General features: G+C 44.4%; 1 protein-coding gene across 1 annotated transcript; it reads left to right on the top strand.

Annotated features, from left to right (window-relative positions):
* Positions 1-6,278: 6,278 nt before the first annotated feature.
* LOC311004206 (interferon alpha/beta receptor 1b-like) lies at positions 6,279-23,946 on the top strand. The gene is made up of 8 exons (XM_083996159.1): positions 6,279-6,449; positions 11,891-12,056; positions 12,802-12,992; positions 16,401-16,564; positions 20,780-20,924; positions 21,363-21,520; positions 22,140-22,312; positions 22,453-23,946. The coding sequence occupies exons 1-8, from the start codon at positions 6,395-6,397 to the stop codon at positions 22,697-22,699; spliced, it is 1,299 nt and encodes a 432-aa protein (XP_083852285.1). The 5' UTR covers positions 6,279-6,394; the 3' UTR covers positions 22,700-23,946.
* The last annotated feature ends 338 nt before the right edge of the window (positions 23,947-24,284 follow it).

The raw sequence follows: 24,284 nt of genomic DNA on the forward strand, positions 1-24,284 counted from the left end.
GACATGCGATAAAAACGTTGCTTATTGGGTTGCGCATCTCCCACACAGACGTCATGTTCTACCCAATCAGTGCAAGAAGGCGTATCACCAAACAGTACAGGATTTTTTTAAAATATATTTTTGGGGGCTTTTTTGCCTTTAATGGACAGGATAGTAGAGAGACAGACAGGAAATGGGAGGCAGAGAGGGGGGGGAATGACACGCAGGATAGGGCTGCTCGGCGTGGGATTCGAACCGGGGTCGCCTGCAGTGAGAATTGGTTACACCCCGCCTTTCCGACAATAGACTTCCATTCATCGTAATAGCGGGGTTTTCTATTTTTTCTAAAGACCCCGCTATTCCGAAAAGGCTATTGGGGGAAACCCCCAGTGCGCAGTGCGCATTGATCCTTTTTTCCTTTTTGGGGTCAAACGGATCATGTGCATAATTAACTGCAAAACAAGCAAATACTTCATATTAATGACATATAATGTTCATTATGCTTCTAGCCTGTCTAGCCTCTACCTGGTCTTTTTACTAAGCTTAACCAACTCCTTTCTTCATTGCCTAAGCCCAACCAAAGCATCTCCCTCAGTCAGCTGTCAGCACGAGCGGCGGCTGCAGCAGCCTCGCGCCCGTGTGAGCTCAAGCCGGGTTCAGCCGCGCTCGAGCGGAGCAGGGGGGGGAGAAAAAAGTGTATTTCTATTACTGTGTGGGAGATCTCCAACAACGAAGTCGGGGAGAAAGCAAGTGGGACAGATCTGCCCAGTCCCTGAGCAGCGCACGTTTTACAGACAAGACACAAAGCAGAATGTAAACAACGTCACGCGGTTCAGCACCTTGGACAGCTACGGGGGGGAGGGTGTCGGAACAGCAGTGTTTCGAAGTGGGGGTATTTCGGAACAGCGGGGTGTCGAAGTGGAGGTGTGTCGGAATGGAGAGCTGTCCCCCGTGAGAACTATAGCCTCAACACATGGGGCGGGTGCTCTACCAACTGAGCTAAACACCGCCCCAGTTCACGATATTTTTTAATCAGATTTACAAGTTCACGACGTTTATCCTCTAACAAATGTGACAATGTTTCGTCCAACACACACAGAGACTCCGAATTTTTCAGTTGTCCACATAACACACTCTCGTCAGGCTCAGGCACGCCATCGCCTTCATGTGCAACAGCCACAGAGCTCAACGCCAGAGCCGGACGCACAACACTCTCAGGATCAGAGTCACGAAAATAATAGGGCTTCAAAAGATTCACATGACACAATTGCTGCGATTTCCGACGACCAGGCGTTTCTATCAAATAATTAAGACCTGAAACTTTCTCAGAGACAGTGTAGGGACCCGCATACTTGGCCTGGAACGGAGACCCCACCAGAGGCATGAGAGCCAAAACTTGATCCCCTGGAGCAAATTCTCTGCGTTCCGACCGCCGATCATAAACACGCTTCATCCGCCCCTGTGCAGAACCCAGCTTCTCTCTGGCCAAACAACCCGCCACAAACAAACGGTGCCTGAAGCCATTAAAAAAATCAATGAGGTTTTTAGGTGGTTCGGCCTCCACCCAGCCACCTTTCAGGGCCGCCAGAAGACCCCGCACAGTGTGTCCAAAAACAAGGTAATTCAGGCTGAATCCAGTACTCTTCTGAACTGCCTCTCTTGCAGCCAGCAGCAACCACGGAAGACCCCCGTCCCAATCTCTACCCAGCTCTGTACAATACGCCCAGAGGAGAGACTTCAGTGTCTGGTGAAACCTCTCTAAGGCACCCTGACTTTGCGCATGGTAAGCCGAAAACTGATTGTGTTGTATGCGCAAAATCTTTAACACCTGACCAAACACATGGGAGGAAAAATTCGAGCCTTGGTCTGACTGTATAATCATGGGGATGCCAAACGCCGAAATAAATTGTGTCAGAGCTTTAACAATTGATTTTGCAGTGATTGATCTCAAACGGATACGCAGCCGGATACCTCGTTGTCTGGCACATCACAGTCAGTAAATATTTACATCCTGACTTAGCTACGGGCAGAGGGCCATGACGCGCAGAGTGGTCTCCAAACTCCGCTTTGTGGATCAACACAAACTCATCAGCTGCCGCAGCCGAGACGACAGAGACCTTTCGCTCAGTGATGTAAGTGGCCAATTTACCAGGCAACATATTCTTAAACTGTTCTAATACCACCAATTCACACAGGTCATCAAAAGTGTTTACATTTAGCGCCGCCAGCCAACGTTTAAAATGAACGTCCAAATCCCTGGCAAATTCGACATACGTTTGACCATTTTTTCTTTCCCAAGATCTAAAACGTTGTCGATAAACCTCGGGGACTAACTCATACGCCGTGAGCACAGCCTTTTTGTTTCTATAATAGGAGCTGTCACCCGTTCTCAACGACGAATAAGCCACCTGCGCTTTCCCCGACAGCACACACTGAAGCATTAGAGGACAATCTGATACCCCTTTCCCACTGGCCAAAAAACCCGTTTAAACCCGCTAACAATCGGCTTTTGGTGGCAGTGGGAAAGGCGCACCGAGCCGCGTCGACCCGCGTCAGCGCGGGTCAAACGACTCGGCAAGCGACGCGGGTTAAAATCGCCTTTAATCGGCTCGGCTCCGAACGGCTTGCAGTGGGAACGCCAGACCCGCGTCAACCCGCTAATTTACGTGATGACACTGAACGTTACGTGACGCTACGTCATCGCGCCGGTCGCGTCTCATATCACGTACCAAAACAAAGCTCTGCTCCGCTCTGCTCTCATCCGAGACTGGGATCAAAACATCAGAAAACACTGACCAAAAACGATAGAAAAAAAGAAAAGAAAAGAAGCGACAGTCTGTTTAACTGACGTGTTGTGCCGTGGACGTCCGTCATCCGGCCGCAGCAGACTCTCTGTCCTCCGCGGTCCTGGTGCTCCAGGTCAGCCAGCCAGAGAGTCTGCCTCGGCGGACGGACACTCCGCGGCGGGCGGCTGTGGCATGGCACTGTGTGTGTCTCTTGCACCGCGGATGAGAGCGGGGCGACTGGTTTATGCTCTGTCTGATCCCTCAGCGGGGGGTCAGACTCGGCTCATTTTGGTCAATGGGAAAGGGGCCAAATGCCGATTGTTAGCGGGTCGACCCGCGTTTAAAAAACCCGCGTCGACCCGCTAATTTTAGTGGGAAAACGGCTTGAGTCAGACCAGCCCCGTGCATCCGCCACGCGCTCAAACAACACAAAAAAGGTGTCTGGATCCCGTACATTGAACAGCGGCACCCACCACAAATTACTTATGACCAGGGGACCAGACGAACCGGCCTTCCCCGACTTCTGTCGGATGTGCTCCAACTCCAGCTGTGTTCTCACCTCCAACTCATGCTTTGCTCTATCATGTTCCAGCTGCATCCTCATGAGCTCTGTTTGTTGCTCAAACGTGAGCTCGGGCCGCTGGGACAACACCCCAGTAAGCAGCGGAGGAGCATCTCCCTTTTCCTCCCCAAACAATCCACGCGCAGACAAAGCAGAGACAACAGCTGCTGTAATGTTGTCCTTCACACGTTTGTCCCCCTGCACCTCCACAGCATAATGCTCCGCGATCAGAGCCATCTGATCCCTGGTGCACGAGTCCAAAAAATCCAAAGAGGGAGACGCAATGAACTCCGAAATGGTCTCCATTTCCAAGCCACAACAACAACCAATTCTCACACAATTCACAAGACCAGGTCGAGGACTACGCGGCTCAATGTCCCGTGCGCACCGGGGCCAGAAGATTTCCCGCTATCTACCTAACCCAAAACTTACCTAACTCACCCCTAGTCTTCATGCGGTTTCTTGCGGTGGGTATTTACGCACTGTAAACCGTTGGCACGGGGGAGCGATCTGCGAACACTCACCCGAAACCAAGGACGTGCTCCCAAGCAATGCTTCAGCCACTTTCTTCGCAACACTACCAGGACCGGACCGACGGGCCCAAAGGGGACCGCTGCTACAACCTACCAGGGAAACCCCCCAACCAAACGTAGGTGCCACAGCGACCACCGCCTGTCCCCTAACCTGCCAGCACCAACACTGGAAACAAACTGTCTCTCTCTGTCCCAGCGCAAGAGAACAAACAAAACGAAACCAAAATCAAAGAAGCCAAATTACCAATTGCGCACCGTTTTATCACCACTTACAGGGTCAACCAGTTAACCAGGCACACCGCCCGCACTGTCATCACACTGTTCATTAACCAAACAAACGATCCAAACTCCCCACCACGAGAGACAAAAGATGACAGTCACAGGAGCTGCGCGCACCACACACTTCAACCCACGAACACACCTCCCCACTGGCCAACCCACACCAGGAAATCACTCCGAACGCCACGCCGCGTGCCAACCGGCAAAACTATCCCAAACTGCAGACCCAACCAAATTACCGTGCGCAAAATTCCAAACCAAACTCAAACAAAAACGGACGAGCCCCCATTTCGTCACAGCCTGGCTCAAAAAGCAGTGACAAAAAGGAACAACGGAATGCAGAGTGCCAATAAATGAAATAATTTATTAACACAAGAGTTTAAGGTTTAACATAAACAAAAAGATGAGGTGTGCTCATCTGTATAATCAGTAGTGTAAATGTGGGTGAGTGGCTGCGGTGTGTGGATGTCATGATGGATGTAAAACCAAAAGACAGAAAACCAAAATGTGGGTCAGCAGGCAGGGCGAAGAGAGAGAACACTGAGCTGGGCCGGGGTTTTAAAGCCCAGGTGCACCCGATCAGCCTCATCACCGTCACCAGCACCTCCTGCAGGGATGAAAGGTTAAGGCCAGCAGGGCCGTGACAGGGTAACCTTCCAAAAATGTTCTAAGAAAGTTCTACAAATAATGTAACATTCTTATAACATTCTAATAACCGGATGTTGGTAACGTTTTTTGGAGTCAAGGTTGAGCTGTTGGTTTAGTTTTGTGGCCCTAACAGTCTCTCTCTTGAGAAAGGCAACTGTCACAGACTTAATGGCTGATCACTACTAGATGACTCACCAAAAATGCTCTGCAGAACATATCCACTTGTGTCCAAGGCTCCAAAATGACATGATGCTCGGACTCAAAGTAGGCCTAATGAAGACAGCAGCAGCCATGCATGACCCCCATCTCCAGCACCTACTAAACATCCTTTTGTTGTATATTTACACACAGACATTGGAATTAAGATATTAGCTGAATATTTAGGAGGAACATCAGCATCTACCTTGAGGTCACGGGTGGTGCAGTACAGAAAATCCCTGATACAAGCAGACAAGTACTATTATTTTGCTCCTGTTTTATTAGAGATGGGAAAGGATAAGTTTCCTTTGCCTGTCACAGAAATGATCTCAAGCAGACTTTTCATTCCAACTTTATAACAGTGTTTGGAGGGGCGTCCAGCTTGGTTGGTAGAGCAGGCGCCCCATGTGCAGAACAGTCCTCGTCCCGTGTCGAATCCTGACAGAGTTGGCCCTTTACTGCAATTCCTCTTCTCTCTTCTTCCCCATTTCTCTCTCTACTCCTACACTGTCGATTAAAGGCAACCCCCCCCCCCCCAAAAAAAAAAAATATATATAACTAATAAAGGGGTGTGTGCTGTCCTTCTGGACTGGTCGTCCTGTAGTCCACGACACAATGACCTCTTTTGTCTTGCCGGTGTTCAGGACTAGGTTATTGTATTTGTTGGAGCATCACTGGGCCAGGTGATGGATCTCCTCTCTATAGTGACTCTCATTATTGTCTGATATGAGTCCCACAACAGTCCCACACACATCTGTAAATTTAACAAAGGTGTTAGAGGCGTGGATGGGCGTGCAGTTGTGTGTGTTGAATTTTGTTTGAAAAACAACTTCTTTGTGTTGTGATGGAAATGATGCTTTTCACTAAATGTTAGACTAAAATGTCAAAAATCATATATTATCTAAATAATTTTATCACAACAGCAATTTGCTTCTATACATAATGGAAAAGTAAAACATATCAAAAATATTTCTCAAAATATGTTTAATTTTCTAAAATTTTCAAGACCAAATTTGCCCATATTTGATGAATGACCCATTAAATGCCAATGGTGGGCGGCCTACAGCAAAATATTTTTTGTCTAGCCAAATTATTACAGTAATAATAGCATAAAAACAGCTGAATACGAAAGCATTTTAAGTATGGGAGGAAAAGGGTTTTGTTCTTAGGTCTAATTAGATGACTGTAATGGCTGCATTAAGCCAGGGGGAGGCAGTAATGCAGCAGAATGTACGGTCTGCCTTGAAGCTGACACAGGAAGGGGTGGGACGTGACGTCACAGTGCCACCGGATCATAGATCGACAGTGTTGTAGTCTTGTTGGTTGTGAACCGAGAGTCAGAGACAGCATGAACACCTGCCGCTGGGAACGGTAACATCTGTCAGCGACCACCGGCCGAGACAACGACCATGTCCTCCGCTGTGACCGTCCTGCTGCTGCTCTGGAGCCTCCACAACGCTGTCGGTGAGTCCGCTACGGTGCTGGCCCGCCCGCCCGGGGTTCACACCGACCAATGCGCCGTGTGGGCTAATGTTAATGTTCCTAACCAGGGTGAAACTACTGTCATGTGTGAGTGTCGGTTGTACCGTGTGTTGTCCTCGTTGCGTCACACACATTTATCAGAATTCGCCAGCCGCTCTGCTACGTGCTAGGTGCTAATACAGCTCGATAGCTCTGTGTGACTACACCATGGATGTATATGGACTACACGGGCTGCTGTCGGTGGGCCTTGGTAGAGCCCGGTCCAACCGACACACCACAACACCAACTCATACAGAAACCGAAAGCCCGCCCCCCCCCGGGGCTGCCCTTCACGCTCCCCAGTGCCCGTGTGTGACTGTGGGTGGGTGGGTGGGGGGGGGGTTCTCAGGTGCTGGGTGTGTGTCGGTGCGTGCCAGCGCTACACACACACACACACACACACACACACACACACACACACACACACACACACACACACACACACACACACACACACACACACACACACACACACGTCGCGTGAGAGCAGTGAAGTGAAACACACAACCTGCCCGAGCTGAGGTGAAGTCGTTATTCTTAGTGCGACATAAACCGTCACAAGAAAGAGGCCAAGACTTCATCAACACTTCTCAACATGAGAACACATGAACACGTTGTGGTGAAAAAAGATTTTTATTTATTTATAACCTTTATTTAACCAGGTTTGTCCCATTGAGATCCAAGATCTCTTTTGCAAGAGAGACCTGGCCAAGAATGACAGCACATAAGTTTCAACACATCATTAATCATAGACAAAGAAGTAACAAACAAATAGAATACAATAACAATTGAATTTTCAAAATTAGTTAAAAGAATTTACAAGATTAGTCAAACATTTGCACTCAAATAAAACATTTGCACTCCTGAACCCTGGATGTAATGGAATTTATCATGGACTTGAATACATTCAGATATACCAACCGGACTTTGGAGTTTGAGCTCTGACTGCAAACCGTTTCATGTACTCGGAGCAGAGAATCTAAAAGCTTTCTTCCTCATTTCTGTTCTCACCTTAGGAACAGTAAAATGACAAAAGTCCTGAGAACGAAAACTTGTAGGCCCTGTTAGTCAAGATTAGAAGGGATGATGAATAAGATGGAATCATCTCAAGAATAGCCTTGTAAATCAGCACATACCGATGGCCGAGTCAGTGCACATATAAAGATGGCCAATTTACTTTACTGTATAAGACACAATGATGAGTTAAAACTCCACACTTTGTAATAAACCTCAGAGCACCATGATACACACTATCCAGCATGTGGAGGCATTGAACGGAGGCATTCACACACCACCGTAATCAATAATCGGAAGAAAGGTTGACTCCACCAGTTTCTGTTTCACCCTAAAAGAAAAGCAAGACTTATTTCTAAAATAAAATCCAAGTAAAAGCTTCAGCTTCTTTACAACCTACTGAATATGTGCCTTAAAAGACAAGTGGTCATCAATCAAGAACCCCAGATATTTAAAAGTAGATACAATGTGACTGCTTGTCTGTTTTGGACCAAAGTAAAACATTCCCATTGATTAAAAAAAAAAAAATTACGGTATTTATCTTGTATATTTAACATTTAAAAATAATTTACTATGGTTCACAAATGGTTCGGATCATGTCAGGGTTCTGGGTTCCATCAGTTTGGTTTTATTTTGTTTTTATAAGGACCCTTAAGCCGTTTTCCCACTAAAATTAGCGGGTCGACGCGGGTTTTTTAAACGCGGGTCGACCCGCTAACAATCGGCATTTGGCCCCTTTCCCATTGACCAAAATGAGCCGAGTCTGACCCCCCCGCTGAGGGATCAGACAGAGCATAAACCAGTTGCCACAGCCGCCCGCCGCGGAGTGTCCGTCCGCCGAGGCAGACTCTCTGGCTGGCTGACCTGGAGCACCAGGACCGCGGAGGACAGAGAGTCTGCTGCGGCCGGATGACGGACGTCCGCGGCACAACGCGTCAGTTAAACACACTGTCGCTTCTTTTCTTTTCTTTTCTTCTATTGTTTTTGGTCAGTGTTCTCTGATGTTTTGATCCCAGTCTCGGATGAGAGCAGAGCGGAGCAGAGCTTTGTTTTGGTACGTGATATGAGACGCCACCGGCGCGATGACGCAGCGTCACGTAACGTTCAGTGTCATCACGTAAATTAGCGGGTTGACACGGGTCTGGCGTTCCCACTGCAAGCCGAGCAGAGCCGAGCCGATTAAAGGCAATTTTAACCCGCGTTGCTTGCCGAGTCGTTTGACCCGCGTCGACGCGGGTCAACGCGGCTCGGTGCGCCTTTCCCACTGCCACCAAAAGCCGATTGTTAGCGGGTTTAAACGGGTTTTTTGGCCAGTGGGAAAGGGGTATTATAGAGTCACCCTAGAGTGTGAGGGCCCTGTTGGTTTTCAAATAATTTTCTCTTGTGAAAAATGAATGGCTTTTTTCTCACAGCCTGAACACGCTCGAAAACTCACAACAAACAAAACTTTGCACACATGTTTAGCCTGGTGAAAAGATTGGTATTGTAGGGTTCTTTCACAGACATGTTCCTTTTCTATGATCTGTTGACTGCTGTGTCTCTGCAGCAGCTGTTTCCTGTCTCTATGCATCTGTCAGTTTTCCTGGGAACATGATTTTATAAATATATGTAAGTGATGAAATTGGGTGTGAACTGTTTAGCACTTCAGATTAGGTAGTGAAATACCCAGAGTGCAGCATGGTATGATTCATTAGCTGTGTGGGAATCCTGCTGAAGCAATAATATACATGTTCACCACGTGCCAGTCACAGCGGGCAGTCCTCTGAGTTTCCTGTATGTTCAAGGAACCCAGTCAAGCTTTGCTTCTGTCTAGCCCTAATCTGACCCTGCCTTCCCTCCCACTAGAAACTGCCTTCATCAACTCTATAATTTCCATGTTTTACATATTATATGCTATAAAACTGTTTTCTTGTCTGTATTGTCTAATTTTCCCTGTTAAAAGGGTTTTTTTCCTCAGTGGATGTGAGGGTCTAAGGACAGAGGATGTTGTTATGATGCTGTGTAAAGCTCTTTGAGACTGTGTTTGTAAAAATTGGCTATACAAATACAATTACCCTTGCCTTGCCTTTTAATCCACACCCAGTTTGGGCAAATGACTCAGGCAGTTGGCTGTATACTGCATTGTGATGGTCAGGAGGCTGAAGCTCGACTCCTCTTTTACTTTTGCTTTTAAAAGGCACATGCTGGAGCTTGTTGAGTTTCTTGTGCATCCTGTGACACTCCCATGACTCAGCCAGGACGTTCTCCCCCTTTCTGAATGAAGGGAGTTTTCATCTCTGGACACACTCTGTCCTTGAAATAAAAATGAAGTTGTGCTGACTCTTTGAAGAGAGGGTGAGAGGTGTGGTCCTGTGATAGACTGGCAGTATAAAAGATAGCAGTGTATCTTTTTGCTACATGGTCCCTGCAGAGCACATTAACTGTGCGTTCACACCAAACGTGATGGAGGCGTTGTCATCATCGTGTCTCTTGGTCACATTTTTGATCATCACTTCAATAGTGCGACGGCGCTCTGGTCACATGGCGGGCTCAGACCACAATCCTGGTCTGAGCCCGCCACTGGTTTTGGCCTGGTGTATTGTAGAATCCAAAGCTCAGGTTACCTTCACTGAGGTGATATTCTTGCTGCTTTATTTTTGATTAGCCAGTGCACTGCCTCACCAGCTAGCCTGCACTGTTAGCCACAGTGCTTGCTGCCTTCCACCTGTTGTAGCCCAAATGTGATTTACAGCTGTGTAAGTGACAGCTACGGAGGCAGAAACAGCCCTCGGTAATCCGGTATACAGTACCAAGACCTCGACCAGGTGGGAAAAACAGTAGTAAAAACCTTTTTCTTTAAAAAAAATTTTGAAACAATTTTGACTCCCACCTCTAATGGGCCGTTTATCAGCTGTTTGGGTCAGACTGGCTCAGTGTGTTAGGTTAGTTCCAGATAAACTGCTTTTTTCCCCATGATGCATTGTAAAACATGTGTATTATATTGAGATGGGACTTCTTGTATAGGCAGTGAAAATACTCTGTTAGTTTGGGTCCATTCACAGCCAGTCATCACCTGTATCGCTGTCCAGCACTATGTGCTGGTATGGCTAACTGGGGGAGAGCAGAGAGCTGTCTACAGCAGATATTATACCTCACTCATACAGCTGAAAAATAACTGAACTTTCCCTTTAAAATGAGGCAGACTAAATATGTCAGTCAGATTAAATCCCAAGGAGAAGATAATTTTAGTATAAAGTTCCCATGATGCAAAAATGGTGCAAAATGGCTAAATAAAGTTTTTGACCATGGCTGCCAGAGGGGTGTGTGTGTCTTGACAGGTTCTATGGACCTGTTGATTTCCATCCACCTACTACAAAATAACCCCAATGCACAGGGGTTGTAGAATGGTCCAGGGGCCGATTGAGGCATTTTGCCTTACCCATGTGTAAGACACCTGAAATGTGAATATTGCCCAACAAGAGCACGTTTAAGCCATTAAAAAGCAAATAATTTCTTCAAAGAAGAAGAAATGGAACAAATGCAACAGGGTCCTGGCCCCCTCTGGTGCCCTGACCTCCTAACATTTCCAGCTGTTGGGACTCTGCTGTGCTGTGCTTGGTGAGGTTATACTCAGCTACACTATCATTTTAAAGAGGGGCCATAAACATCACAGGACTGCTGTGTGAGTCTGATCCAGAGTAATCTCACCTGCTGTCGAAACTGTGGCTCACAAATTCCCTCGATGAGTCAACAACAGAGAGGAACTGCTGCCAGTGACAACATGCTCTGACGGACATGAAGCCTCATGTCACTGTGATGGTGGCTTTCATTGAAACAGTAGCACAGTGGTAGGTCTTACCCTGGCTAAAGCCTGGCCCTGCCTTCACACAACACACACAGAGTGTTTGGCTGGGCCATGTTCAGACCTCTGGCTCGCCTCTTCTCTCTGTGTATCAGCTGGAGCAATGCATCAACATGGCTGATTGACTGATCTGATATATTGCTATTTAATAATATTAATATATTCCATACAGTTTCCACACTTAATTATATTGCATTACATCACAGTGCATTACATTGACTCTGCCCCCCATATTACCCAGTGTGTGCATGTTGCAGTACATTAATTCAGTTGGGTATTTATAAGCTGTACAGTGTATATGATAATAGTGCACACTGTCAGACTGTGTGATATTGCTACATTGCTGCATTTCAGAAATGTAACAACCCAGCTACTATCTCAGTCACCTAAAGCATGTGTATTGTGTAAACATCTTTGAAAGCATAAATCAGTTCTCACAGGTGTTGCTTTTTCACTTTCACTTCCTGTTCGTTTGTTTATTAGAAATGATCAATAACTACTATTTTAATGTTAATATTTTTTTAAACAGGACCCAACGGCGTTGCTGCAACAAGCTCTGAGGGAGTCTCAGCAGAGCTGCCCCCCCCTCACAATCTGACTATGATCACCCTGAACGACAACTACACACTGAGCTGGAAGTGGGACCAGAGTGATGCAGAGAGTCTGGCTGTCAACTTCACCACACAATATGTCAGGTGAGCCACACACACACGCCAGCGTACAGCGTTGGTCAACCAGCAGTTAGATGTTTTTGAAGCCCTTATTTCTTTTATAGCTTTTTTTTGCTGTTGTGTGGTGAGAGCATTGTCTCACTTCCTGTTGTTGACATGCTGCTCAGATCTACTGGTTTCTCTCTCTCTCTCTGTCTCTCTCCATCCTGCTCTCTCTGCTTGATGTGTCTAATGTTTAGTTATTCACCTCCTTCCTTTGGGAATAATGGCACACTGCCAAAGTTTTTAGTTTGGTTATCTGGTAAACAGAGCTTATCTGTAATCTCTCTCTCCCATCCCTCCTTGAAGAGAATGAATTGGTCAAACAGGCTCTACTACCTCAAAGAGGTAAATATCACACAGTTGGCTTAATTGCTTTCAGAATATCATATAATCTAAAGCGTAAACATGTCTGAATCATTTTCACATAAAAAAGGAAGTGTAGACACGTCTGAACCTTGGTCCTACTAAGTCCACAAAAGCAACACCACTCAGAGGAACTGCGGGCCTGTGCTCTGTGTGAGAGAAACAAGGTTTCACACAGTCTCCTCAAGAGGAAGTGTGATTAATTTGTCTGCAGTAACTACGGGAAACGACTTCAGAACACAAGTGCTGGATTTAGTTTCCCGCATAACAAGTACAGCTGGAGTTCCTGGTACTTCCCTCTAATTTGAAATGTCTACTTTTCAGTTACCACGACTTAATGCCTCAATTTTTATTGTCTCCACAGGAAATATGAGTTGAGGTCTAAGAAGAGGAGTCCAAACTGGTTCACAGTGTGTGAGGAGACGTCACTCCTGTCATGTGACCTCACAGCGTTAGACCTCCACTACATGGGCATCTACATGCTTCGTGTTCGAGCCAGCGTGAACGGGCGTCACTCGGGCTGGGCAGAGCAGGAGTTCTGCCCTGACGAACATGGTGAGAGAGAGCAGTGAAGTGACGTTTTTGTTTTACTCACCAGTGTGGCAGCGTGTGATGTGAAGACCCACCACAAGTCATCTCAAATCAGACAAACAGAGTTGAAAAGCATAGTTACATTAAGCTGGAAGAACAGATGCACCAGTGTCCACAGTGATTTTCCTGTGCTCAGGCAGAATGGAGATGCTAATACACATTTCCATATTACAGTGCAGAGAAGTTCCCACTTCTATCTTTTTTCTATGTTGGTTGTCTGTCTTTTAGTTTGAATTGACATATTAGATCTTCATAAGACATGAATTGTCCGTTCTTGTACAAATCTCCTACAGTATTATGAATCCAACTGGAACGCCACCGCTTCTGATACACAGATGTTATGTTAACACATGTGGCAGGATCAAATCTGAATATAAGTGTTTCTGTACATGGTGTGACAGACAAGGCAAGGCAAGGCAATTTTATTTGTATAGCCTGTTTTTACCACCAGTTTATTTCAAAGGGCTTTACATGGCATCATAACAACATCCTCTGCCCTTAGACCCTCACATCCACTGAGGAAAAACTCGATGGAAAACCCTTTAACAGGGAAAACTTGGAGAAACCTCAGGGTGAGCAACAGAGGAGGGATCCCTCACCCAGGACGGATAATAGATGTTGTTACAGACAAGAAAACAGTTCATAGTTTATGACACAGAATATGGGAAACATGGAAAGACAGTCCCTTCATTCAGCCTACCCTGGCCCAATCCTCCCTAAAATGAACAAGAACAGGTTTTGTTGTTTTTGTTGTATGCCCTGTTGAGAAGTTTTCTCTATTGGACTGACTGGCTGAAATGGTCAGTATTCATCCAGTCCAGTTACTATCATTGTAATAATACTCACTTTCCTTCAGTGTCAGTTTTATTTTTTCTTACTTGTCTAGATTTGTTGGTTTTTCTTTCTCATTTTAAACGGTTACCCATGGCATCCCTCCCAGATCTTGTCTGAGTTTCATTCCTACATAAGGTGTTTCATGCCTTTTAGAATCTGTCGTTCTCAGCCTGCTCACCAAGAACTCCAGTAGTTGAGTTATAAAGTACTCAACTCAACAACTCAACCGTTGAGAACAGGTTGAGAATGACCGATTCTAAAGGCATGAAACACCTTATGTAGGAATGGGTTCCACCCACAGTGCTGCTGCAGTCAGTCAGTGTGTGGAATCGTGTGACAACCATAAACTTCACATAAATCTGTAAGACTGTGGAGATGCTGTTGGACTCTTGAGCCCTGTGGCCATTCACAGTATGCAGTACACATTACCAGCTGGTTTAGGGAGTTAACGGTCAAATCCAAATAGCAGATTCACGATTTAATAAGAACACAGGCACGATCATGGGTCACACTCCTCTCAACCTCCAGCAGCTTTTTGACCAGGCAGCAGTCATTTCACAGGCAAATAGTCTCATGTCCTGCAGACAAAATACACATCGTTGAAGTCAAGGAGGAGGAACAGGGTTCAAACATTCATTCCTACCTCTATCCATTGGGCTTATTAACAAGTAAACATGAAAAGCATAAGCACTTTATTTGAATTACTATATGGCTAATTTTTGCACAGCCTTATAAGCTAGCATTCTTTTTGCACGTTTCTTTTTTTAAATCTATTTTGGTTTAGTTTACACTGTTTCTTATTGTCTCAATATTTTACTCTCTCAGGTGTTTCTATTGTCTTTTTACTGCCTTTTGTTCAGTCCCACTGTGCTTCTCAGAGTTCTGTGGTCTCATAGTTTCTGTATGTGTCTTGTCCATGCAGCAGTTCCCTTTTTAACCAAGCAAAATCTCTCCCATGAGAGACACATGTGGACGCCAGGAAGACTAGCGGCGTTCTAGAGCACAGCTAATGGGCATCCTAACAAATAAAACAAAAAAACACATGAAAGAAAAGAACATTGAACTTCAGTTTAAATTTTCCCAGCATGTAAGAGTGGCATGTAGAAATTGATTGCATGGACTGATTCTGATGAATAGCCTAACACTTAAGAGTAGGAGCCAACTGACAGAGATGCATCAGGGCTGTCCCTACAGCTCAACTGTTATCTGCAATAGCAGCATTTTATGTTCCTGGTTCCTCTTCTATAAATAGACAGCTTAAAGAGTAGGGAGACAAAGCTCCATTGGTTACCAATGCTGCTTTTGGTTCTTTGTAAACTTGAGTTTATAGAGTTCTTGGTATCGTGGTTCTAAAAACGTTAAGCTGCATTCTTTTCCTACAGTATATTTTTAGTGTCTAATTCTTTGGTTAAAGTATCAGGGCTCCAGTATTTAGCCTCTGAAACAGAGGCTTCTAGAAAATCTGTCTGAAAACTCAGTCATGAGGGACGAAACAGACTCCTTTGGAACAATTAAAGGGATAGTTCTACATTTTGTCGGTGCAAGCTATTTTTAGAACGGTGGGGCAGAGACACAAGCTGCTCAGAGCTACGCTACGTAGTATTTCTGTTTCCCTCATCAAACTCATCAAATACACAATACAACAACACCAAAACACTCAAGTTGTGACCTGCACATTCACCACGCTATGAAATAATGACGTATAAATATGTAACAATAGGACACGTGAAGCAAATACTCAGAACTACTTGCGGTTTTGAAATCACTCCACCCAGCAGCCCATGTCTGAGATGTAGGTCTGGTTACGCATTTCCCTCTAAAACAACTCTGTCTGGTAATGTTCTGTTATTACTTCATAGTGTGGTGAATGTGCAGGTCACAACTTGTCCAACGCGCACTATGCAGAGCTCACATCTCTGCCCCGCCGATCTAAAAACAGCTTGCACTGACAATTTAAGGTAATGAACCTACTGCTATGACTATAGGGATTATGGAAATAGGCCAATTTACAAAATGTTGAACTATCCCTTTGAGTAGAAATCCAGAGTGGCCTTTCATCAGTCGTAACCATCTGTGATGAAAGCAACCTAGCAATGAAATTCCACTTCCTGTGTTACTGATGTGTGTGTGTGCTAGCTGAATTCTGCGTGTAAACATGGTCTTTGTGGTGCAGAGTGTTCTCTTCAGTAGAAAGCTGCTTCCTGTTGAAAACACTCACAGACTCTGTTGACGAATCCTCACGTGTTCTGTATCAGGTGTGATGGTTAGAGATTATTACCCACACAGCTAAATACTCCTCCGTATGGACAGGGTTTTAGTTTTAAAATGCAGACATGTTATGTGGATGAGCCTGAAGATACTGAACATGTGAACAATATGTGAAGCTCTTAAAGATAAAACGTTCTGACAGGTTCTATGGACATAGCCATTGATTTGGGAAACCAGATTATATAATGGTTCTGTGCTTTGATGAAAGAACTGTGTGTGTGAGCTCCAAAACTAACCCGAACCTCTCCACACCCCGTCTGCCTCCTCCAGCTAAGGTGGGTCCTCCATCCAACGTCAGCCTTGCTCCTGCAGGAAAGGACCTGGACGTGTTGATCTCCGACCCGCAGCAGACCATCACCAAGGCCTCCATGAGGGAAAAGGCTAAAGACTTAACCTATCACATCGTCTACTGGGAGCGCTTTGCAGAAACAGAGGTAGGAACTGAAGCTCACTTAAAAAAGTCCACATGCAAAAAATTCCCAGAACCTTTATATTGAATTCCCCGGTTGTTAGACATGTAATTCCGAGACAGATCTCAGAGAGACGTAGCTATAGCAGAAACCCACTTCCCAGTTTCTCTTGGGTCCCTAAAGACACCTGGTGAAACCTGTGAGACTGTAGCAGTCGCATGAACATGCCTTACTCACACAGGCAGAGCTGTCTGCAGAGCACCTGTTGTCTGTTTCTGTTTCCTGTACAGCAGAGGTTTGGTTTGGTTTCTGGGTATTAACTCGTGCTGGTATGTTTAGCAGAGGCATGCAACCGCCCTCAGAATCAGCAGGGCATCGTTTCCTGCTGAGAATAGCTGGCAGGTCTGATGAGGGAGGAGCATGTTATCACAATGTGTCCTAAAACAACCCAGGGCACAGACTGACCTAACCAGTCAGACGCATCTTTTGCATCAAAGCCACACACGTCACATGCAAAAGAAAACAAAATATAACAACCAACCTTATCACGTGCTGCAGGAACACACTGGAATCTGGGAGGGGTTCAGCCATTCACTTGTTGTGTGTATACAGGCTCAAAGAGCATGTTGAGGTCTTTTTCCTCCAGTTTCATCTTCTCTCTTCAATCTCTTGTCTCTTTAGAAATCTTTACATTTACCTTCTGTTCTAGTCATTCAATAGATATTATTACTGGTGATAATGGAAGAATATTATGGTGGTTATGTTGGGTCACGTGACCTGACCTGCTGTGTTCCTTTGAGGTGTGACTGATACTCATAACAGTACAGTGTTCAGTTCAGTGTAATGTAAGGTAAATTCCATTAAAAACGGGCACCTCTGATTTACAGTCAGGTAACAGTCATGAATCTGCTCCTTCTCCATCTGTCTGTTATCTGCTTCTTCTTCTTTTTTCTTTTTTTAGAACTTTTTATTTGAACATTTTAAAAAACATTTCCTGACATATGACTTTGAAAATGTCTGTACACTACTGTACTGTAGAATGAGTTAAAATAAGAGTAAATAAATTATAAAATGAATAGATAAATTAAAAGGGGAGAGAAGGAGGGGGGAATTAAAATAAGAATAAATATAATATAAATAAATATTGCTTCTTTTTTTTTATTTTCACGTCTCTGTCCTCCCTGTCTACGACCCAGCCTGCCCACCACAACCATCAGTTCTTCCCCACTCATTCCATATTCCATGTTATAAACTGTTTTCTTGTCTGTATACAACATCTACTGGGTGATGATCAGAGGTGGGTAGTAACGCGCTACATTTACTCCGTTACATTTACTTGAGTAACTTTTTGGATAAATTGTACTTCTAAGAGTAGTTTCAATGCAGCATACTTGTTACTTTTACTTGAGTATATTTCTTCAGAAGAAGCGGTACTTTTACTCCGTTACAGAGCTGCATTCCGGTCGCTACTCGCTACTTTTTCTTATTGATCCAATGTGCGATCTGTTTGTTTATGTTTTAATGAGATACTGCCGAGCCTCTGTCACATGACTGTCAATCAGATGTAGCCACTCGCAACGTTTGCCTTCTTTTAACCAATCAGACAGAGCCAGGCAGTCACATGACCGCACACAAAATCTCCGCGCCGCGGTAAACAGGACGGCCACTCCGCCTCAAATTTGAGAAACTGTGGCTAGTAAATGATTAGGATGACGTCAGCCCTGGTATGTCGTGGATAATAGTGGATAATGTCCGTGAAGGTTCTCAGTCATCCAGGTGACAGGTCGTCTTATTCTTCTTCCTCCCCAGGAAGTTTAAACCCCATACACACCTGGGCCCTCATTTATCAACCGTGCGTACGCACAGATCTGTGCGTAATGAGTGCGTAAGAACATTCCCACGCAAAGTATGGAATTTATCAACTTGTACTTGTGCTTAGGAACGTGCGTAAATTTAAGCACAACTCTGACCATGCGTACACACAAAATCTAGTGGTAGAACAGTGAAACTACAAATACAACCCAGTGGAGGAGTCACAGTGTTCAGCAATCTCAAACTTCACACATGTTCCCTGTTTCCTAATTTAAAAAAATTCTCAATTAGTAATTTAGCAGACATTTTGAATGATTGGTGTGACAAGCTATAAAAGTATGCAGGTAGATTTGTGTCGTTATTATTCAATCAAAAAATATATTTTCAATTAAAAAAAATAAAACACTTTTTTTCTTTGATTGAAAATGTTTTTTTTTTATTATTGAAGTGAATGTTTTTTTTTTTGAAAATATATCTTTTGATTGAAGAATAAAGACACAAATCTACCTTCATATAAAAGACAGCTTTTTTATTTCTCTGTGATCTTTCCTCTGACCCAACAGAATTAACAGTAGTTGTTACTTTCTCCTATGCAGCATTTTTTATTTTGTTGGTCACACCTGCATTTAGTGTTCCAAACAGTATTTTTTGGTTTGATTCAACTTCTCCTACAAGTAACTCAATCTCGGTATCAGAGAAACTCCTCTTCTCCGCCCTCTTTGCCATGATTTTGGTGTGGGGAAAAAAATCCATTCACGCATTATTAAAGGGATTGTTGCTACCATATATGGTCAATTGGGGGCGTTTCTGAATGCAAATGACCCTAACCATGGTAGTTAGGAACAGGTGGGATTTATCATCACTGATTACTTACTAGTGTGCGTACGACCGGTGTCCGCACGTTTGATAAATACGGATTTTTTTGTACTTACACACATTCTAAATTTCATTCCTACGACATAATTTAGAACCTTTTCTACGCACTGTTGATAAATGAGGGCCCTGGAGATGTGACTCCTAGTCACATGACCACCCCTCCAGTTTCGGGGTGTGGTCATGTGACTTTGGTTTCACTAGAAACCAATCATAGGACCCCCCCCACACACACACGCACACAGTCACAGATAGACACACAGACACACACACCCACACAAAGAGCTTATGGACAGTTCATAGATCTTTCATAGATAGGCCTATGTAAGTTATTGTGGCTGAATTTGTCTTCATTTATGTTACTTTGTAAAAAAAAATGTCATTTAGGCTATTGTCTTAGTTGTTAAATGTTGTTCTTTGGCAATATCTGGATTTTTTCATTGCTATTATATTTCTGTGTATTTGATTAGGCCTACATTTCATTAAACGAACAAATCAGAGGTTACTCAGCAGTTACTCAGTACTTGAGTAGCTTTTTCACCAAGTACTTTCTACTCTTACTCAAGTAAATATTTGAATGGCTACTTTTTACTTTTACTTGAGTAACATTATTCTAAAGTAACTATACTCTTACTTGAGTACAATTTTTGGCTACTCTACCCACCTCTGGTGATGATCTGTCCTCTGTCTCTCACCCTGAGCTTTCTCCTGTTTCTTCCTGGGAGTTTTTCCTCAGTGGATGTGAGGATCTAAGGACAGAGAATGTTGTCATGATGCTGTGTAAAGACCTTTGAGACAAACTGTTTGTAAAAGATTAGTGGTGACACCGAGCGGTCCACTATTCGTTGAATCAATTCAAAGTCTGGTTCAACTGCCACCTTTGTCGAATCGTTGCAAAATGTGATTATTCTTCTTGGGCTCGATGCGAAGTGGAGGGAGGGAAACCCCCTTAGCTGTTGTATAATGAGCATATATCGTGGACTGGAGTGAACAGTTACCAATGATGACAATATGAAAGAGGATTACACAATCAATTTCATGTAGTTTTTATTCAGTCAGAAATATTATCTAATAAAATAGCCCCACTGTAAAAAAAAAAAAAAAAAAATAGGAATGGTAAAAATCTACCCAGAGGTGAAAGTTCACCTTGAACATGTGAAATCACTTTAGTCTATCCGTTAATGTCGTCAAAACACCTTTTGCTACCTACTGTAACAGTTTGTTGCCATGGATACATCTCCCTCGTAAAAGAAAGTTGTATTAACAGGATTAAACTTGAGTTGACTAAAGGCAAAATCTGACCAATCAGATTTGACTATGACAATTCCTAGTGGAGGAAACTCCTCTTACCAATAAACTTGCCCTGACCTCATCTGCAGACTGACGACAACAGAGACGGCTCCATCACTGAAATATTAATAGCTACTTCTCAGTATTGATCTTGAATCTCCATCTCATCCTTTCAGACCAGTCACAGACCCAGACTGAACTCTCCTGGTTCATAAATCCAGTCCTGAGTGGTGAGGTTAACATCTTGTCCCTTGTGTCCTTCAGACCCAGACGTTGAACAGCGATGCCAACATGGTGACTCTGCCCGACCTGAAGGCCTGGACCTGGTACTGTGTCACTGTCCGGTCCCACCGCGACTACTACGGCCAGAGGAGCAGCTTCACCCCGCCGCAGTGTATGATGACTGCAGGTAAACCACAGAGGAGCCACAACAACAACAAATAACTCACTGGAAGGATCAGTTTTAGCTCAATGTTACAGAAAAAATGGATTTCATCATTTTCAATAGGTCAGTGTGGAAGAGGATTAGGACCACTGTGAAAAAAAAGTCGGTTGCTCACTTTCTTTTTCCACAGTGGTCCTAATCCTCTTCCTCAGGTCAGGCGTGGTTCCACAAGGACAGAAAAAGATGTCCACCATTATGTCCTCAGTAGAAGGGCTCCAGATGCCTATGATTTTCTTTCTTTCATTCATTCTGTTGCATCACAAGAGGAAACTTTGTGACAGTATCGTCTTTGCAAAACATCTTGAGTTAGTAAAACCATGTCCGGTGCCTGTGATTCTCTCCGACTAATATATAATGTTGTGGTTGTATTGTCGTAGTTGACTGTGTCTGTGGTTGTTGCAGGTAATTCTCCGTGGTGGCTCATCTTCGTCTGCTTCCTGGCCTCTCTGCTGGTCTGCTTCCTGCTGGTGGTGATCTTACTCTACAGTCCCTATTGGTGCTATAAGACCCTCAAGACAACACTGTACCCGTCCAACCAGATGCCGGCACACTTCATGGAGGTACATACAGTACTTTACTTTACTTTTATTTGTTTATTTGGACGGGACAGTGCATATTAATGGACAGTGAGTACTAGAGTACCCACATTAAATACACCGGATTTATCCGTAGTCCCCAAAACAATACAACAAATTAACATAAAAAGTCCAAAAAGACAGAGGACCAGTAGATAACAGGAAAAGTACATTTACATAGTTACAGGGTTAGACATGATTCTTTGAATTGTAAAAAAAAATATCTAATCTACATAGCTGGAATTAACGTGATTCATTGAAATATAAAAATATAAATCTATACAGTTGTGCTTGACATGATTCGTTGAATTATAAAAAAATATATATATCTATGTAGCTGTGACTGACATGATTCATAGAAAAAAAACATAATTACACATGCTCGGGCTAGATTTGCTTTCACCCGACCGAGCATGCTTACATGATTGCACCCTGACTGATTATTGCACACAAACCGGTCATAAACATTCGCACATAATAACTACATTATGCTAGACTATTGCATGTCCTGTCTCCGCTGTGTCTCCGCTGTGAGCTGACAGATCCATTCACCCTGACTCAGTCACCAAGTTGATTTCTTATGTTATCTCTCCTCTCCCTCCAGCATCTGTGTGACTCTCCGAGCTCTGACCTCCCTCGCCTCCTCACCCCAGACTCCCAGTCTGAGCTGCTGTGTGACAAGGTGATGGTGTGTCCAGAGCCAGAGGACCTGGAGGTCTCCGTCCCTCCTCCTGAGGCCATCCACCAGGCTGCACCAGGCCTGGAGCTGGACAGCAGGTAGGATCACATCTCACATGGAAACACACGTTTGCATCCGCTTACAAAGTGAATTACACATCAAACATTTCACATAGAGCTAATAATGAATAAACGTCTGTTGAGGAATGAGTCAGATGGATGTTCTGTGTTGTCCCCAGTGGCAGACATAGCCGTCAGGACAGCAGCAGCAGTGGAGACTCGGGGGTTTACTCCAGCGGAGGCAGCTCCAACCTGAGGCAGCCCAGCAGCAGCCAGACCTCCAGCAGCAGCCAGACCTCCAGCGGGACCTCACTCCTCCTCCAGGACCCCGCCCACCAGGACCAGCTCAAGATGCACAAGATGACTCCGGGGCTCAAGACTCGACTTCTGGCTGCAGATGAAGACATTAGAGACGTGTGTGTCTGAGGCCATGCAGGAGGGAAGTCCTTCTGTTGAGGGGCAGCCAGACTACATGCTGCAGACTGAGCCCCAGCTGGCCAGACCTGCATGTTGGTCCCCAGCTCTCTCTCCCCACACAGACATCACATCAGGATGGTTTTAGGGAAGGGGTTGTGCCTTTTTCCACCTGTCACTGTGAACTCATGAAAGTTCAGAGACTGTCAATGACAGACACACAAAACACAACTCCACACCAATCCTGGTGTGACTGTGACCTTTAAATATGTTACTCTGTCTGAACACTAGCTTTGTGCTCTGTCAGTCTGCAGCAGTAACGATGAGGAAACGATAATCAAATAATCAATAACTGTGACTGTTTTTAAACAGGAAGAGAAAAGGGACCAGAGGAGCCAGAGCCAATCAGAGTCCTACAACAGGAACAGACTGGCACCAGAGTGGCAGCGCCAGTGAGGCCTGTGAAGGGTTCTGCTGGAAGTGCAGGTCACTTAACAAACTGAGAGCAGGAAACACTCTGGTGCCACACACAGTCATGAGTCATGACAGGACTGTAGAACAGTCAAATGAAAACGTTTCTTCTGTCATGAAAAGATCGACCCCTGCTGGTGTCCTATCTTTATCTGCAGGACTTGTGATCATGTGATTGAAGACTTTGATGTCGTCATACAAATGTGCTGAATGCCTCAGAGAGTGCGGGTCACTGGAAGCAAAGAGGGATTTGTAAAATGTCTGTTAATGTAATGCTGAAGTGTCTCTGTGGAACAGCAGGGTAGTGTAACCTAAATGTTTCTGTTCTACATCTATCAGTCCATCTCACACAGCAGCATGTCTGTGGGGTTCACAACTCAAACACTTGCATTATTTTAACAAAAGCTTTTGAATTGTAATTTTTCCATTTTCATGTGTGTCTGTTTGGTTTTGGGAAACCAAGCCTCTTTAAATCCCATGTACAGTTAATCTTGTATGTGCCTCACTCACTTATTCCATGACTTCATATGAACAAAACAAAAAAAGAAGCTCAGCAAAGTCTGTGATGTAAGATCATTGTTGTGACAGAATGTCTGCTCAGTGTCAACATGTCTCCCATCCCTCTCTGATGTAATGATCTTCAAGTTGTATATAAGCATCATGTGAAGCCGTGTCAATGTACCACAGCTGTTTTATCATGTTAATACTCAGTCAGAACAATGAACCTGAGGGCAGGGCATTCATTATATAGCATAGGCACACATCCAACTGGAAACCAACCAGAAACGTCAAATACACACTGGTGTACAGGACAGGACAGGCAGGGGTCCACTCACTGCTGCACTTATGGCTGTTAAAGTGAAAAATATTCTGGCATCAGATTGTCTGTCAGATCAACGTCAGACTGGACTTTTGTCATCTTGTTACACTCCATATAATTACTGCTTACTAAAACAATGAAAAAGTGAGTTTTGCATAATATGTCCCCTTTAACTTCTGTCCAGTACCGTCTCCCTCCAATACCACTAATACTAACAATTACTATTAATACTGTAGGTACTAATATTACTATCTAACCCTAAACCTGTCTAATGTCACTGACAAGAGTACTCAGAATAACAAGATG

This window comes from Trachurus trachurus, assembly GCF_905171665.1.
Source record: "Trachurus trachurus genome assembly, chromosome: 21".
NCBI lineage: Eukaryota > Metazoa > Chordata > Actinopteri > Carangiformes > Carangidae > Trachurus > Trachurus trachurus.

What these genes read in the sequence shown, in the direction of transcription:
- LOC311004206 (XM_083996159.1), top strand. Translation starts at nt 6,395, where the DNA reads ATGTCCTCCGCTGTGACCGTCCTGCTGCTGCTCTGGAGCCTCCACAAC. An exon ending in TTCACCACACAATATGTCAG is followed by an intron (nt 12,057 to 12,801) that starts GTGAGCCACACA and finishes TTGTCTCCACAG; the next exon opens with GAAATATGAGTTGAGGTCTA. An exon ending in AGCGCTTTGCAGAAACAGAG is followed by an intron (nt 16,565 to 20,779) that starts GTAGGAACTGAA and finishes TGTGTCCTTCAG; the next exon opens with ACCCAGACGTTGAACAGCGA.